At 43.8% G+C, this 16,905-nt stretch overlaps 1 protein-coding gene across 1 annotated transcript in view; it reads left to right on the top strand.

Annotated features, from left to right (window-relative positions):
* Positions 1–1,609: 1,609 nt before the first annotated feature.
* The window catches only part of LOC141916971 (serine/threonine-protein kinase 31-like), a 38,266-nt gene continuing 22,970 nt past the window's right edge, over positions 1,610–16,905 (top strand). Inside the window, 13 exon segments of the mRNA XM_074809972.1 lie at positions 1,610–1,732; positions 1,825–1,923; positions 2,821–2,953; positions 3,209–3,219; positions 3,550–3,696; positions 3,742–3,911; positions 5,848–6,146; positions 6,149–6,194; positions 8,816–8,984; positions 10,325–10,388; positions 10,391–10,439; positions 11,259–11,418; positions 12,652–12,656. Coding sequence (XP_074666073.1) covers positions 1,610–1,732; positions 1,825–1,923; positions 2,821–2,953; positions 3,209–3,219; positions 3,550–3,696; positions 3,742–3,911; positions 5,848–6,146; positions 6,149–6,194; positions 8,816–8,984; positions 10,325–10,388; positions 10,391–10,439; positions 11,259–11,418; positions 12,652–12,656 — 1,475 coding nt within the window.

Here is a 16,905-nt window from a genome sequence, read left to right as displayed (position 1 = left end):
CCTGAAGGAGCCATTTTAAGACAAGCGCCGTTACCCCCACCCCTACTGTGCCGGAGGGAGAAGAGCGCCCCCACCACCTTCCCCGGGTCCGGTCACCCCCTCTCAGCAGGGCCCGGGCAGGGACGGCCACTCACCCGCCCCTCCGAGTCGTTCTCCTCCACGTGGCTCATGTCGGCAGAGTCCTGGCTACGGGGCTGGGTGAACGGGGACCTAGTCCCGAGCTGCAACTGTACCCGCAACCGCCACCGCTGTTACTGTTGCTGTTATTGTTATCGCTACCAGTACCGCCGCCACCTCCCTCCCGAGCCGTCTCCAGCCGCAGCGGAAAACGGCGCCTCCGCTCCGCCTGCGCCCGACACCGCGGGGGGGCGGGACCCGCCTCGGCCCGCCTGTCACAAAGGAGGCGCCGCCGGCGGGACAGCGAGCGTGGCCGTCACAAGCTGCGCGGGGGCCCCTCCGTGCATGCGCAGCCCCCTCCTCACGGCGGGCGGGTGGGGGCCCTGGGGGCCTCTAAAGGAAGGTCGGTTTAGGTTTCGGAGTTGCAAGTATTGTTGTTCCCTTTTAAACTAAAGTCGGTTATTACTTTCTGAAATGTCAAGAAGAATTGTCCATCCATCCATCTGAATTGTAGTTGGGTTTTCTTGAACATTTGGTAGGCCAAACAAGTAAATAGATGGAGGGTTAAAGTATTTGCTGTTGGCTGCAGAACACTGTAGGAGTCAGTCGGAGTCCTGCTGGGGGCGAACCCCCTGCTCTAGGTGAGCGTTTGGGGCAGCTTCAGTGACGCTGGTAGGTCCTTTCGAGTCTCGTGTAGCCGGGCAGGAGGATGTTGGATGGGGGGGGGGGGTGAGAAAAAGTAAAAAAACCCCGAACAATGAGTAGTTTTCATGAATGTGGGGGTGCAGCAGGGAGAGGGAAAAATCCGGGAGTACCAGAGTTTGCCTTTTGTATTTGGTCTGCTGGCAGCTTGGTGTGGGCATATTAGTCAACACCTGTGTAACTGGGAGCCTGTTGGAGGAGGTAATGCTGCTTGTCATCTCCCTAGGGGGAATTTGGGGAGGGGGACCAAACTTACTCTTTATGGAATAGCTTCTTCCAATAAAGGGATTTTTGGATGTAACAGGAACAGGTAATTCTCCTTTAGGATCTTATCCTGGTATTCTGCAACTCAGTCACAATGTTTTATTTCATATTGCAAGGTACAAAAGTTAGGAGTGTACTTCTAAGGTTAACTAAATGTTTAGTTGTACTAGTGTTTTCTTGCCTGCTCCGAGCTCTGGATCCTTTCTTTTGACTTACAAAGCAGAAAGTTGTCTGATATAATGCCGTGTTACTGGAATTGACCCAGTGTTACAGTGGTTCAGATCCCGAGTTGTAACTGGAAAGACACGGCTTCTCTCAGCCAAACCAAAACCCAAGTCTTGCATGTGAAAAGAGCAAGGGGTGTGCCAGAGCTGTTGCCTCCTTGTATTAAGGAGAGAAAGAAAAAGAACACCAAATGCATACTAAAATTTGTGAGGAATGATTGATAAGAAAGATCTGCATGCTGCTCACAGAAGCTGGGAATTAAACTGTTAAAAGCGTCCGTTGCAAACTATTTCTCTGGGGTATGTCACCTGCCCCTGATCCGTTTCATGAATTTTTGGAAGAAAATGAGAGCAGGCTTACCAACGCAACCGAAATCATGAGGATTGAAAGCTTAAGGTGGGGCATTACTTGCCTCAACAGCAGTGCAACTGTTTTGGTTTAATTTTTGGATGTTACAAGCCATCATCTATTAACAGTGACAGTTAATAACATGTACCTTCTCTCCACACTTCTTAGAATGTCAGTAGACGTGAGGACCTCTTGGAAATGAGTCGTGTGCTGGCAGAAGCTTGTCCTCAGGCTGATGCAGTTTGTAGCAAACCTGATCTTTGTCAGGTAAGTAGGTGGTGTGTAAATGGGGTTTGTTTTTACCTGGATGTAAAAGCCTTAATTCTATGCAACCATGTTCTTAGGTGTTTTCTTGATGTTTGATTATGCTGTGGGTTGTATTCTCTTAAGATCTCTTTAAAAACTGCTGGCTTTCCTAAAGAAAACGCTTATTTTGTGTGAGCAAGTTTAAATCTTTCTGCACTTCAGACTTCAGTTAAATTATGCAGCCATAGGGGTTTTTTAACACTCGGGGAAATACTACAGGAAGGTAATACAAAGAATGCTGAATTCTCTGTCGTTGTCCAGTGCACATTATGAGTTATCTTTAACAAGAGAGCACTGCTTTTTCTGAGAAGTGATTCTTTGCTCCATCTCAAGAAGTGCAGAAGATCTTACAAAGACCTGTCCTGTTCAATGCGCTGCACAGAGTGCTCTTAGGAAGATAACAAGGGCATATTTAATGGCAGTTCGATGACAGGCATACAGAGAGGGATGGCAGCTTTTGGTTTTGCGTGAACTACTGATGGCTTATTGCAAAGTAAGGTTGACCTAAAGTGATTGTCTGAACCGTTTGTGTGTGCAGGTAAATGACCTTCTGTGTTCTGCTTGAAAAAGAAGAAAACGCACCAACAGCAAACCCAGCGTGTTTGTGGTGTGACTGGCTTGTTCCTTTGTCAGGCTTAATAAGCCGTCAGTGTCAATAAAATGTTGTGGCAGCACATTAACAGAAAAGCCATGGAAAAAGCTGTGTAAGATGGTGGTGGTTTTCTACTTGCAAAATTTTCTTTGAGCTATTGTTGTTGGAGTAGAGGATTATGTTTCTGAGGCATTAGCATATATTATTAGGAGATGAGGTATCAAATGCATTACTTTGTTTTTATACTGCTGTTGGGATAATTGTAGGAGAGTGTGAAAATAAGATTTGTAATGTATTACAAATACCATTTTGAGGTGTGCTTATATTTTCAAAATGCTATTTTTGATCTCTTTTTCCTGATTTCCGGATTTATGGTGGCTGTTCTGAAGGTGGATGTTGGTACAGGAAGTGGTCAGCGAGGAAAAGGCAGGAACCATTTTTTAAAGTCTTTAATTGTCTATCAGTTCTACATGTAGGATGACAGGAATAAATGCAACTCCTCTTTTTGAAACTTGCTGTGTGTGAATGCGTTTAGGAATGGTGAATATATACGTGGGACACAAATTCAAGTGACCTAGAATTTTGAAAAATGCTGATGAAAAGACTGGCAAAGCATGACATACTTGCAAAATGCTGTTTGTATCTCTTTATCAGGAGATTCACGAGTGAGTGGTAGTTAATGTTGTTAAGTAGTGTAATTTAACTTCAAAACTTCGGAGTGGTAAAAATAGCAGCCTTTGTGTGACATGTTAGCACTGATGGGGATGACCTGAAAGAGTTGTTAATCAGCATTAGGTGACTGATACAGGAGGCTGGTAGTTCCTACTGAAAATGCTGGTTTCTAGACAGGTTGGTTGGCATGCAAACATTAGATTACATAGCTGTCCATTACAGAAAGTCTTCTATATTGCTTCTTGATTGTAGCCCTTGGAGAAAGAAAAAATTGCCAGCAAAGATCTGTTTTGTTACTTAAAGTTTTGTCGCTAAGCTTTTAGACAGGTGCCAACACAAGAGATTTCTCTGACTTGGTTCCTCCCTTGGAAGGGTGTCTAGGCTTAGTAGAGAAGACTCTGATCTCTGCACATGCCTGTGTGTTAAAATGCTTCTATTCTAGTAGCTGTCAGTGCATATTCCTGTGTGAGGTTTGTGTAACCTCTGCTGACTTATATTTTATACTATTGTTGCAGTGTGAAGTGTTGTACATTGACTATGGAAATTCTGAGGTTCTGAATACATCAGTCATAGTTGAAATTCCACCAGACTTGCAATGTCCGAGTGTTGCCGAGGAGTACAGACTCTGGGGACGGCAGATACCAAATGATCAGAACTTCAACATATTTAACTGGGTGAGTAACAGGTTTTGAAACATCTAGATGATTGGATCTGATGCTGCCAAATATCAGCAGTTTCACCAGGAGGAGCCTCCTAAGAGCTGGATGTTTCACTGTGAAGGCAGGGCATGCTGGGAAGAACTGTCTGACCTCTTGTCCTGAACATACGCTAGAAACTAAAATGGTTTTGTCAAAAATGGTTCAGGTCGTGCAGGGGGGTGTTTTTTAGAGCATGCTTTTGCCATCTTCAGAGCCTAAGGTCTATATCTGACTGACCCGAGTTCTTTCTGGTGGTGAGGAACAAAAGTGCCTCTGTTTCTTCCCCTTCAGAGGGAAAAATACCTCCCTTGGTCACAGAACCTGCCATAAATTCACAGCTTGAGTGCTGCTCAAATGAGCAGCTTGAATGCTGTGTGCCTGGTACCGTACAGACTTTTGGTTAGAATAGCAGGTGAACGTGAGTGGCGGTAGGAACTCTGTCGCTCCTGGCCAGCAGCGAACGTGAAAGGCTCAGGAGCTGATGCCAACAGGACTGGTAAAAGCTTTGAGCCCCTCTGAGTGGCACTGGTGACCCTTGGTCGAGTTTTCCCAGTGGCAGTCTCCCTTTCCGGGACACCATTTACAGCCTTAGTGGCTGCAGGGCTCTCACTGGCACTGCCCGTCCTTCACCAGCCGGCGGCTTGGGAGCAGCAGTTGCGGGAGGAGGAGGAGGAGGCAGGAGGCGGCTGCCCCGGCTGCCTAGTGTACCCCTCTGCCCTTTGGAGGAGATCCCGAGACCCCCTGTGTATGCTCTCACCCCTGTGGTCCTATTGACACTGCTTGGTGTGAGCACTTGAGACAGGTGAAAATCTCAATTCCCTGGGGTTTGTTTTGTTTGTGTGGTGGTGGTGTGTCTTTTGGTTTTTGTTGGTGGGTTTTTTAAACAGTTCTTGTTGCTTGAGCTAAAGCTTTATTTGCTTGCTCCGTGTAGCTTTCCTGCCCCCACTGCTTTCCTTCTTAATTCTCAGCAAAACCAGCTTGTTTTCAGAAGTGGTGGGGCAAAAAGAAAAACAACCTCGTTAATAAAAGATAACTTTCTCCCAGATGTCTTGTGAAGGTCTGGAGTGTATTCCCCAGTCTTTCAAAGCTGTTTTTCTTTGATAGTACGGATGAAGCTGATTGCTGCCAATTCTGGTATTTTCCAAGTTCCAAGTGAGTAGTTTCAGTAAGGTAGATACACATAAGAATTCATTTGTTGCTATGTTGCTATTTCAACTTCTAGACCACATACTGAAAGGCTGTTAATGTAATAATTCAAATATTTTTTTCATATTATTTTGATTAATACTGTTAAACAGTTGGTCTAGTATCCTCTAAAAGAATTGGATAATCTGGTTGCAAATTCCATTGAGAGTTGATGGGACTTTGGACTTCCGTCACTTATAAATGATACTGAATTCACAGAATCACAGAATCATCTCGGTTGGAAAAACCCTTGAAGATCACCTAGTCCAACCCTTAACCTAACATTGACTGTTCCCAACTCCACCAGATCCCTCAGTGCTGGGTCAACCCGACTCTTCAACCCCTCCAGGGATGGGGACTCCCCCCCTGCCCTGGGCAACCCATTCCAATGCCCAACAGCCCCTTCTGGACAGAAATCCTTCCTAAGAGCCAGTCTGACCCTGCCCCGGCGCAGCTTGAGGCCATTCCCTCTTGGCCTGGCGCTGGTTAATTCTTCAAAGCTGAACACTGAGGGAGAGCTACTGGTGTTGAAGCCCAGTCTGGCATTGACAGTGATTAGATCAGGTACAGTTGTAGTTGTTCAGATACAGCATTGTTTCAGAAAAAATGTGTTAAACATAAGCTTTACCTGTGCAGCTCTCTGGGTTTTGGTCTTAGAAGAAAGACGGCTGATTTCAGCTAAAAGCATTCAGAGTATCCAGTGCACAACTTCACTGTATTTTTATTTTACGGGGGGAGGAAGTTCTTGAGCAGCCTAGTTCTTGAAAACCAAATTAAAATACGTCACAAAGCCAAGCACGAAGATGGTACCATTATTGCCCAGGCAGTACATGAAAAAATAGGTATTGGACAAGAGGTGGCCAGGGCAGGGTTTGCTGAAAAATGCACATCTGCAGGGAACACTAGAGATGCAGAAGAGAGAAAAGTATATGTCACGCAACACCAACATCAGGAGATAAAACTTTCAGTTCCACTGTGGATAAAGAGATCTGATCAGATGCTGAACGGCACCCCAGGAGGGTTCTTTGACCAAGTACTGACAGCGCAAGGAATTGGAATTTTACTGGAAAAATGTTTGCATCAAAGTAAGGCAGTGGGATGTCACAGAAAACTTTGTATGAGTGATCTGGTTAGCTCAGTTGCTGGGATTTGTCCATATGAGAAGATGGAGAGGGAAGTGGGCACCTAAAATACAATTTCTGCCTTTCCAGCATCAAGTAATACTGGTACTCCGTGGACGGGAGTTTGTGTGTGTGCACATGCTGCGGTGGTGGGAATTAGGGCATTGATCTGTACAAAGCTGTTCATCAGTGTTGTTGCTGGTTGGATAGCTTCCTCATCTGATTTGCAGAGACAGGCTGTTCTTACCTATCAATGCAAGATTTTGCAAAAGAAGGAAGGGGTAGCAGCTAGTAAGAAGAGGAGAAGATACTGGACAGCTTAGTTGAAAGTGCAGGTTGCAGGACATCAGGCCTCCAGCACATTTGCAGTGATCAGCAATGCAGTGAATGATACTTGTTTTAGCATCTGTGTAATTTCTATAAGCTTGTCCTTGAGACTTTTGGTATCTATCCCCTATTTATTTACCTCTAAGAAAAACTCACTGGACACAAATGTGGAATGTGAAAGTACGCTCACCTAGCAGGACAAATGTGTTTTGGTGATTTATTTGTGTAGGAATGTTGAAACAAAGAGCTTCACTCCACAGGCAGGAGTGAGTACAACTGGTCACAGGGATTGTTTATTCGCAGCGCTGGGCAGCACTGGGCATCGCTCCACCACAAGTGCCGCGCTTACTGACAAAACTCTCTGACTAATATACACAAAAAGCAACCTCTGCATTAGATTGCTTAGAAAAGGCAGTCTTATGCTAATGGGTTCTTAGAACTCATTTACATAGTCTGAGCGTGCATAGTAACAATAGAGTGAGGGTCTTCTCCCCTCCGGAGGGGTCCCCACAGCCTTTCTCACACTGTCCCCCAGGGCACTGGAGGGCTCTCGTGTCCCTCTCTGCTCACAGAGTCACTGCATCCGTCCTTCAGCCCCTCTTTGTTCCAGCTCTCAGGCACTCCTCTCCACACCGGCGTCTTCTCGGGCCCTTGTTTCCTTCAGGTTCCTGCTCTCAGAGATGGACTTGGGGAGTTCTTCAGAGTGTCCCAGCTCTGTCGGACCTTTCCTAGGCGAGGAGTTCAAGGTTCTTAAGCCTCTTGCAAGTGGGCAACTGGGTAACGACTCCAGAGGGTAGTCAGGGAAAAGCAGAAATGAAATTATATACATTACAGCAAAATACGGAAAAATACAGGAAAAAAAGCTGGTAAAATACCAGTGATGTCTAACGTTAAAACTAAATGTCTTATATTACAGGTCCCTGCACATTAGCAATTTCAAGTACACTTGTAGCAGCTTCCCTTCAATGTAACAATGTGTGCTTCTAAGAAATAAAGCCAGCAATCACAGTTTGAAGCAAGCTTTTCGGGGATAACCATGTCTGTGCAACTTGTAGTTACATTGACAGGAGGTGGTGGTAAGTTGGCAGTTACAGTTGTTGTCAGAAATCTTTTTAAAGAGACTTATCCTACAGTTGCCATGGCAACAGGCTGCTGAGACAAATGTTTGTGGGTGGGAAGGATGGTACTTGGCATTTAGAAAGTTGGGATAGTGTAGGAAGTAATGTTCTTCAAAAAAACTTGTTTAGAATTCACTAATGTTCCATAATTTGAGTTTCTAGAAAGTTTTAATGAACCGCCTGAGGGCACACCCTTCCACATACCAGCAAAGTATCCAAATCTTTTTTACAATAAGACCATTTAGGCAAGTCTATGCTGTTAACAAACACGAATATGAAATGAGGTGCTCTTCAGAAAGTCTACATGTATAGTGAAGTGCCTCATCCTGAGTTATTTTGATTGATCTACCCTGTTCTCTGAGTAATGGATATGCTCTGAATCTGATTTTAAAAAATAAATAGCTTTTTTTTTTTGGCATGCAGTGTTGAGATGGCTTTGTAGACAGAAGTATCCTGACTGGCCTGAGCAGCTGGCAGCCAGCAGGTTCTCTGTTCCATTTCTGTATGCTCTGGTGTCCTTTAAGTTTTTGCATGTCGCAGGCATTTTTGAGATGGTATGCCTGCGAAGGAAATTGAGAAAGAAAGAAGCTAGGATGTAACCAAAGCCATGCGGGTGAGGATGAAGTTGATGCGGGGTCTAGTAGAGCTTTGGGACTTTGTCACAGTACTCTGAGACAGATGGCTTCACATCACTCTTCTTCGTTATAAAAATGGCTTTTAGGGTACAGATCCAAACCACTAACCTTAAAGTACTTTGGCTTCCTTAGTAGAGAGAAGATTTGAATTACAATGGACCTTGACTTTTCTGGATCTGCAGTGTGGTATTGTATGATGTTTTTTGGATGGGAAAGACTTTTGAGCCAGTGACTGTGAAAACATATGAAGGGTTGTCTTCAAATGATGTATTTTTTTCTGTGACGGTGTGTAACAGTCTTTGTAAGGACTGGTGTGGAGAGGAATAGAAATTCTGGAGAAGTAAAGCACAATTGTGCAGGTGCTTCTGTCGTCTTTTTGATGTGGTGTTCTGTAGTCATTCTTGAAATTACAATAGCACGAAAGAATGCACTTTTGTTTTTTGTTTGTTTTGTTGTGGGGTTTTTTTTTCTCTTAATTGAATTCCTCTTAATTCACTTTTAAAAGGGCAAAAATGCCAGCTTTTACCTCAGCGTCAGACACCAGCTTGGCACAAAAAAGTCTAGATCAGAAGCTGTCCGGAGAGAAAGAAGTTCTCAGAGGGCAGATTGTAAATCTCTTGCAGAGGCAGAAGGAACTAGAACTGACGGTTCAAGAGCTGAAATGTGAACTTCAGGTGTGTGGGAATGCAAGGAGGATGCTTCTCTCCTCGCTGCCAGTGTGTCTGGCAATGCTTCTGTCTTATGCTTTCATTGTAGTGCAGTTCAGCTCTTTCCTTTTTCCTCTTTGTGGAATAAAACTACTCATAACCAGCTGTACTTGGTTACCTCTACCTAGAACACCTGTGTTTCTGCATATACTGACCTGTCATTGCACAGATCCTCCATCTGCCGAAGATACGATGTTTGTGCGCTTCTGTGCAAACTAAATTAACAAGCAACAGAATTACATGTCTTCAGCTAAGAAAAAATACTTGAATGCAAGGACTTCTTAGAAGCATTTCTTCTATATAGTCTGATGATTTTTTAAAAAAAACCCTGTTTTCTGCAAATTTTTATTACTATTTTGTGTTGAGTGCAAGGAAACTGCTTTAAAAGAAAAGGTTGTGGATAGTTCTTCTAAATAGGAAAATACTTGCTCCCTGCTAAAAACACTATGGTAGGCAGTGATTGTTTTAGAAGGGTGATGTGTGGTGGTGGCTTTGAGGGGTACTTAAAAAAACCACCCTGAGTCATGAGACTTTGGATGCTCATCTGCAAATACGAGACTATATCAATCCTTCTATGTTTGTGGTTTTTTTATTGGTGGTTTTGGGTTTTTTAATATAATATGTAGCGAGTCTGAAAGGCTAACAGTGTTTAAAGACTCTGTTTCATTTCTTCAAGTGGAGTTTATAAAAGCATCTCTGTGAGCAAGAACTTTTAAATTTAGGTTGTCCCTTGAGGAATATAGCCTGGTGTGGTGTGTGGACTGTTTTTGGGTTAAGAATATTCCTTATTTCGTCTTAAGAATATTCCTTGTAGGAAGGTCAGGATGGTTGTACATACAGCAGAAGTTCTTGTTTTGCTGCACCAATCTGAGGTGTGGTAGTGATGGGAGTAAGGAGTTTAATGAGGTCCTGGACTTGAGTTCCCTGAAATGGGAATTTTGGGTGGGAATTTTTCAGCAAGGGAAGAAAAAATTCCACGTTGACGGAAGAGTTGCTAGCAAATGGGGAGTAATTGAAGAAATACACTTGAACACATCACTGCTGAAATGAGAGGAAGGAAATGAACCGTTAACCTTTAAGGAGCTATTAAAGAAAATAAAATTACTCTCATTGGTGTGTACGTCTTTCTAGGCATTTTGTTAGTGTTTTGCAGAGGGGCAGTTCTGTGTGTATGTGTGTGTTGCTCTTGTTTTCAAAAGTCTGAATTGTGCTCTGCATGTCAGTAATCCTGACTGACTGCCGTGACTGTTGATCTATCTTCACCTGTCTTTGCTGAAACACTGCCCCGAAAATGATAAATAATTCAGAGAGAGAAGGAAGCATCCAGGAGGTCTTCTGCAAGTTTTGAGGAAACCCTACGTACATACATTGGATGACAGTGGGAAGTTTGGCTGCTAAGGTGAAGGCATCGAAAGAAATGAGGTATGTGGGTGTTTTCTGAAATAGTACTATTTATCATTGCCCTGCTTATCTCTTGAAGTCATGCGTGCTTTTTTGTTTCCCAGAAGTTTTGTTAACTTTCTAAGAAAAAATTGTTGCATATGGAGGGGAATATTTCCCAAAAGCAAGGCTGAAACCTGAGCTTTTTGGAAGCTCACATTGGAATTTGTGTTGCCTGCTTCTCGATGTTTGTCAGATGACTTTTGTCCACTTCTGCTCCTTTACCATAGCTGTTGCAAGAAGAGCTTTCCATTCCGTCTTCAAAGAAAATGCTGATTAGTAAATGCAGCTAATTGTTAAAAGTATCTGGGTAGTCAGAGTTCCTTGGGTATCTGTATTGCTGTGAGAAGTGTATCTTTGGGTAGCCCAGATTACCCTTCTGGCTTTAAAAGAAGGGACAAAACTGCAGTGAGAAGGCTTGAAATAGAAATGACCATCAGCTCTTTTAAGAAGGTGTGTGTATATATATTGGTGTATGTGTTCGTGGAAGATGAGTGGGGAAAAAAAATACCAAGAGAGGAAATGGGACAGAGGGGAAATTAAAGGCAGGAGAGGATTTCCACGTACAGCCTTATGAATGCTGAGGTATAATGAATGTCTTCTTGGTCCTTCCTCAGAAAAAGATTAACAGCTGAATGAGATTGCTGCTGCTGCCTTTTGAAAGAAAGTAGGTTATTAACGTGGCAGGTGCTATCTCAAAATTCGTATGGTCGAGGGGTCTGACTAGCATTGATTTTTAAACTGCTTGAGTTCCAGAAGAAAAAAGTCCTGGTAAAACCTTGCTGCCTCCTTACAACTTAGGCACACAAGTGAGAGGAGTCGCTTTGAGGATCAGCTCTCACAAGCCATAGAAGTTGTTACAGAAGGATGTCTCACTGTTCCGTGTTCCTTGGAAGAATTGCAGAAGATCTGGACAGAGCATGACTTGGCTCAAGAGAGGATTCAGTTATGCAGAAACGTGGTAGGTTGGAGTTATTTTTTTCTCAAGAGCTATAATTTAACAGCTATGGACAGAGTATTTTAGTCTTACAAGTGTAGCTGGCTAGCATGAGCACAGCATGGAAACATCTTGCTTTGTCAGGTAACACTGGGGGCTCTGCTGCCGTAGCCACAACTGGTGTATTTGTGGAGTGGGGTTTTTCTGTGTGTTAAACCCAGACTTTTTGACACCCTTGATTTTTGTAGAGAAATACAAGGAAATCAGAACATGGCAGCTAAAGAGTTTCTGTTCTGTACTAGTTTGAGCCTCTTCGGCTGTGCAGCTGCAGCGTCTGTCTTCAAAACCTTCTGTTGAAGCCGCGGGGCGCTGCCCAGTACACGCTTCCCTCCTGCGGGGAGAGCGGTGCGCAAATGCGGGTGTCCGGGGAGAGGGACTCGCGTGGGGGAAAGCTGCCACCCAGGGCAACTTCTCTGCAACCAGGGGTCTGCAGGAGCCTGCCGGGGTGTGCGGGCACGGCTGTGCTGCTCGGGATGCTCCTGGGCTGTGGCCGGCGTGCGGCGCTGCTCTGGGAACGGGGAGGTTCCCCGCTCTGGGGCCGGCGGGGAGGGGGTGGCGGTTGTGCGCCTGGGGGAACCACAGCAAATGGGATGTGACTGGCTTGAGTAGAACTGAAGACGTTGGCCATGGGTGTGCTTAAGAAGTGGGGCTGTATTACCCTGCATTTAATGGCTCGTGGAACGGACTAGAAAATAATGAGCCGTGAGGAGAACCCGAGTAAGTTCTGGTTTTGCTGCTTGTGCTGGGAAGAGTATTAACACACCTATAGCATGACATACATTTAATTGTTTTAGTAAACAGCATTTCACCTACAGCAAAGTCAAATGTTTAAATTTGACGACACTAAGTGTTAATAAGCAGATGACATTTTGGTGTTGCATCTTGCGTAGGGGAGTAATACGTAGAAGAACAGCTAGGTTGTGAGGTACCCAGGAGCCAGGGCTGCTTAGGGATTCACTTGCACAAGCTTTCCCTGGGTGAATTCCTGACCCCTTGTGAAAGAGTAGAAGTTACAGATTTCTGGAGATGACATGGGAGGGTTGAGCTCAAGTGTGTTGGTAAACGTTGCAGAGCAACCGCAGACAAGTAAAGCAAGGCTGTCTTAGAACTTGTTTTTGCCCCATTGTCCAGTTTTGCTTTGACATGGTCGGGCTGGGGATAGGGGGAAAGAAAACTCCTAACGCGGACAGCAGTTAGGACAGGTGCAGGGGCAGACTCTGGGGAGCCTCAAAGCGTTTGATCAACAGAGGAGATGGTTGCTTTGGTGCCATTCAGGTGACAGTGCAGTGTGTCTGAGGTGTTTGGGAGGGGGGGGGGGGGTTGACTTGCGAACCCCAGCAAGAAGTATTCTTCCACGACAAACATCATGAAAAGAAGAGTGCTTTCATTCTTGAAGAGTGCTTGAGGTTTTTCTGATGGGCTGATGTGTTGGAATATGTTAGACAATCTGGACATCGTCACCCGTTTCAGTTGTGAATGGCTAACACTGAAGTCATGTCTGCATGATGCAGTGTAGTGTGTTACACTGCCAAAATAGTTGAAATAGCGCTGAAATGAGCTTAGAGCACTGTCTGTGTGTCTGTCTCCATGTCCGTGTGTGTGTGTGTGCCCCCTCTTTTGTGTTGGCAAGGGGTGGCCTCACACATGGCTTGAAAACTCCTTTTGTTCAGAAATCAACAACACTGCTGGGGGGTGGGGGTGGGGGTGGGGTGTCTGTGTGTGTCTCTGTGTGTCTGTGTGTGTCTGTGTGTGTCTGTGTGTGTCTGTGTGTGTGTGTGTCTGTGTCTCCCTGCTGAGGACATTGTTCCTGATTGCCTAAACCAGGATGTACATGAAAGGTGGCATGGAATCTTGTGACTTGCAAGAGCACGCAGCTGTAAAAAAAATCCTGCTATCTGAAGAGAGGAACTTGTCATAGTAGTGTCACAAATGCTTGAAATGGGGGAAAAATGAAAAAGACGGAAGCTCTGCGAGATGTTGGGTATCCCCCAGAGTGCCTGGATGCTGCAAAGGGTGTGCACGTGGAAACGTGTGTGGAAGTGTAGAGCTCCCTGAAGACTTAATTTATTTTTCAAGATGAGCTGGTAGCAGCTGGAAGCAGGACATGGCAAAGCCCTTGTGGAATTTGGCTTGAGTATCTTGAAGACTGTGGTAGGTCGGTGAAGGGAACAGAACAAGAGCTTTGGTGGCATCATGCTAGAGCCATGGTACTGCAAAGGTTGTCCAGTTTTAATGTGCAGTGTAGTGACTTAACGTTTTTTCCCTGGTAATAATTTAGATTTTTTTGAAGATCTATTTTATGTGCTGTAACATGCCACAGAATCTTGGCTACTTGTTTTCAAATATAAGAAGTGTCCAGGATGCACACAGTAAACGGGCGTGCTTGCCCTTATTCTGCCTGTTATCCCTACTGAAATGATACTGACTGTAGATGGGCTAACAAGTATTTTTGATGGTGCAACCGAGTATGTTAATGTCACTAACTTTGTTTCCTGCTCAGTTAAAATGAGGTACATGTCAGTGCAGGTACAGGAAGCCCAGTGGACCCCAACACATGAAATAGCTGGCTGTTATACCACAGCAGGCTGTTGAACTCTGTTTGCTTAAGCTGCCGGCCGAGCTGCCAAGATTGGTTTTACTGAGTTAATTCTTGCTGTTCGGTTGCCCAAGCAATGTGCTCTTCCTTTAACCTCCCTGGAGTGCTGATGCCCTCTTTCACTGGTACAAGCCTCATTTGTTTGTAAGCTCTTGGGAGTGAACATCTTGTCTTGCTTTGGGGGAAACCTCATGCATCTTAAATGTCACAGGTGTGAGTAAACCCAGTGAAGTTTGAGTAAATGGCATTATTTCAGCTTTCATTGTCTGTGCTTTCTTAGTTGGTTTATGCTGGTTTAACTGGATCTCTCCTGGATAGTGTCCCAAAAATGAAGATGGGTGACTGGAGCGTTTGCTCTTAATAAGGTATTTATGTTCTACATGTCTTGGAAACATAAGAAGATAATCAGTGAACTGACATGGTACTGGGGCATGGTGTGCATGAAAATAACAAAGCTGGTTCTTCTGGAGTGGAAATGCTTAAAAATGTGTTCAAAACAAAACACAGAATTTGATGTAAATTCTGTACCCAGATAGGAAGGTAGTGGTGCTGGTCACTTAACAGCTCTCTGATGAAACGTTACTGAGAGGATGCCGGCTCTGCAGGTGAAAAAACCAGGGATGGGTAGAAGTTCCCATGATGGCAATGTAGACAGATACTCATAGCAATACAGTGTAATACAACTGACTTGTCAGACATTGTAGATAGTGTTTTATGGATGTGTTGTTTAATTTATGATTTTGATTTAGAAACATATTCAAGATTTACTTTATTGGAGACTGTAGTGTACATACTCAGCATTTTTTTGTGGGAAGGATGAAATAAAAATCATGCTGATTGTTTAAAAAAGGGGGACCATTCAGTTGCTCATTTAAAAAAAAAAAAGAAGTGGGGGAGGGTGGATAAATAGAGTTGTTTAATGAGGACGTGGATGCTAGAGTTAGTTTTAGCTATTCCATGCACTGCAAAGTAGTAACTTGCACTAAAGGGACTCAAAAACTGGGGCCAAAAGTAGAAGTAGGCTCTACAAATGGATTAGAATTTACACATGGAGGGGGATTAATTTTTTTTTTTTTTTTTTTTCCCTCTTACTTATGAGGTCACTAAATCACAGTTAAGCAAGAATGCATTGATGGGGTGATTGCATTATCCTGCTCTGATGGACTTTCCTAAGCATTGCTATAGTTATCAGAAACAAGATGGTAAGCGAGCTTGGTGTTTGGTATGACTGAGTCTGGTGGTTGTTCGTGTGGGCTTGTTTGGGGGGTGGTTTGTTTCTTGGTTTTTTGTTTGTCTGTTTCTTTCTTTCTTTGGGAGGTATAAGGTAGACCAGACACAAAATAAACCAACTTTTGTAGTTTGGGAAGCCTTTAGCCCATTTTAAAGGAATGGAATTCTGCTGTTTGCTTTTGTGATGAGCTTACATCTTTGTAAAGCAGGCTATTAAAATACTGCCTGTGTACTTAGTGCTCTCTGAAGTGGTTGTGGTTTAACAGGCATTGTCTGAGCCCTGAACTGTCCATGTACCCAGTTAAATGGCAGACGCTGGAAGGAGACTTGTTCTATGGCTCCCGAGCTGTCTGAGTTCCTGGGCTGTCATTTAGTCACGTGTAGACTGCTAAACTTACTCTAGTGCTTGAACGGGTGTTAATGGGAGTTTGGTTGCCTGACTGAATCTTCTCCTCCATGAAGTCTCTAATGCTCTAGTTTTTGAGGTAATATTCTGCAGAAATCTCATCTTGAAAAGTGTTCTTTATGACAAGGGGTCCTTACTCCTTTTTATGCCGTGCATTACAGTATTCTCTTACAAACTAGCTCCTGTCTTACACAGGAAAACCAGCAGGGAGTCTGTAAAAATTGTGTGTGCTTTTGGTCACCAGAGGTACCCAACAAGTGCAGAAGTGCCTGTTCAATCTCTTTTTGTGCTGTTGTTTCATGGTTTTCAGTGCTGAAGCACCATGTTGTGTTCAGCTTCTACAGTAGAACTTAATCCACTAATTTTTATTATCCAGCCCACTAATGTCTGGCTGCATTGCAACATCTGTTCAATTGCTAATCGAAGTTTTAAAACAGTGTGTGCTACAACGTGGGGTTTTATTTTTAGGTGGAGTTTGTCCATCTCTTTCTGCCGTCTGTTACAGGCAAAAGGTTTCTATTCTGTCTTCCGTGGATGCTTATGCCCTCCTGATTAAGTCAACTTCTAAGCTTTCACTGGATAAACTAGATTTAAATACTCTGAGAACCTGTGTTTGTGTGTACATATGAGTTATATTTATATTATTATTGCTTGTTAGTAGGAAGCGTTCATTTGACTTAATGTGAAACTGGCATTATTGCCGTGTTGTTTCCTGTTTCTTTACTAATTGCCTTCCGTGCTAGACTTTCCAAGATTTTTTATTTTTTTTTCCCAGGGAGGGGAAGGGAATGCATGTCAAGACAGTATGTTATAGCTACTTGAGTCATTTTATTTTTGGAGATGGATGTAGGAGGGAATAGCAAATCTTTACAGCAGGTCTGTAAAGCTGTAGCACGGTCTTCCATGTTCATATATATTTTCATATTTTTGTGGGCATGTTGGGTTAAATCACTGAAAAGAACACTGCAAACATGCTTCTGAGTAGCTTTGCTTCATCCATTTTGGAAGGTTTGGTTTTGGCGAGTCTGGTAGGTACCTTGTGTGATATGAATGTGGGGTTTCTCTCTCGCTAGCAGAACCAATCCTGCCAGTCATCCAAGGGAAATTGGTTTTGTTTCTAGAAAATTATCTTTAGTTTAATGATCTTATCACTGATGATCAGCAGGGAGTTTACAGGTCACCTCTCTTTCCTGCTAGAAGGCAAGGAAAAAATTGGTAA

This window comes from Strix aluco, chromosome 33 (assembly GCF_031877795.1).
Source record: "Strix aluco isolate bStrAlu1 chromosome 33, bStrAlu1.hap1, whole genome shotgun sequence".
NCBI classification, from domain to species: Eukaryota; Metazoa; Chordata; class Aves; order Strigiformes; family Strigidae; genus Strix; species Strix aluco.
The sequence above is the reverse complement of the archived record's forward strand: the minus strand, read 5'-3'. Positions and strand labels throughout refer to the sequence as shown.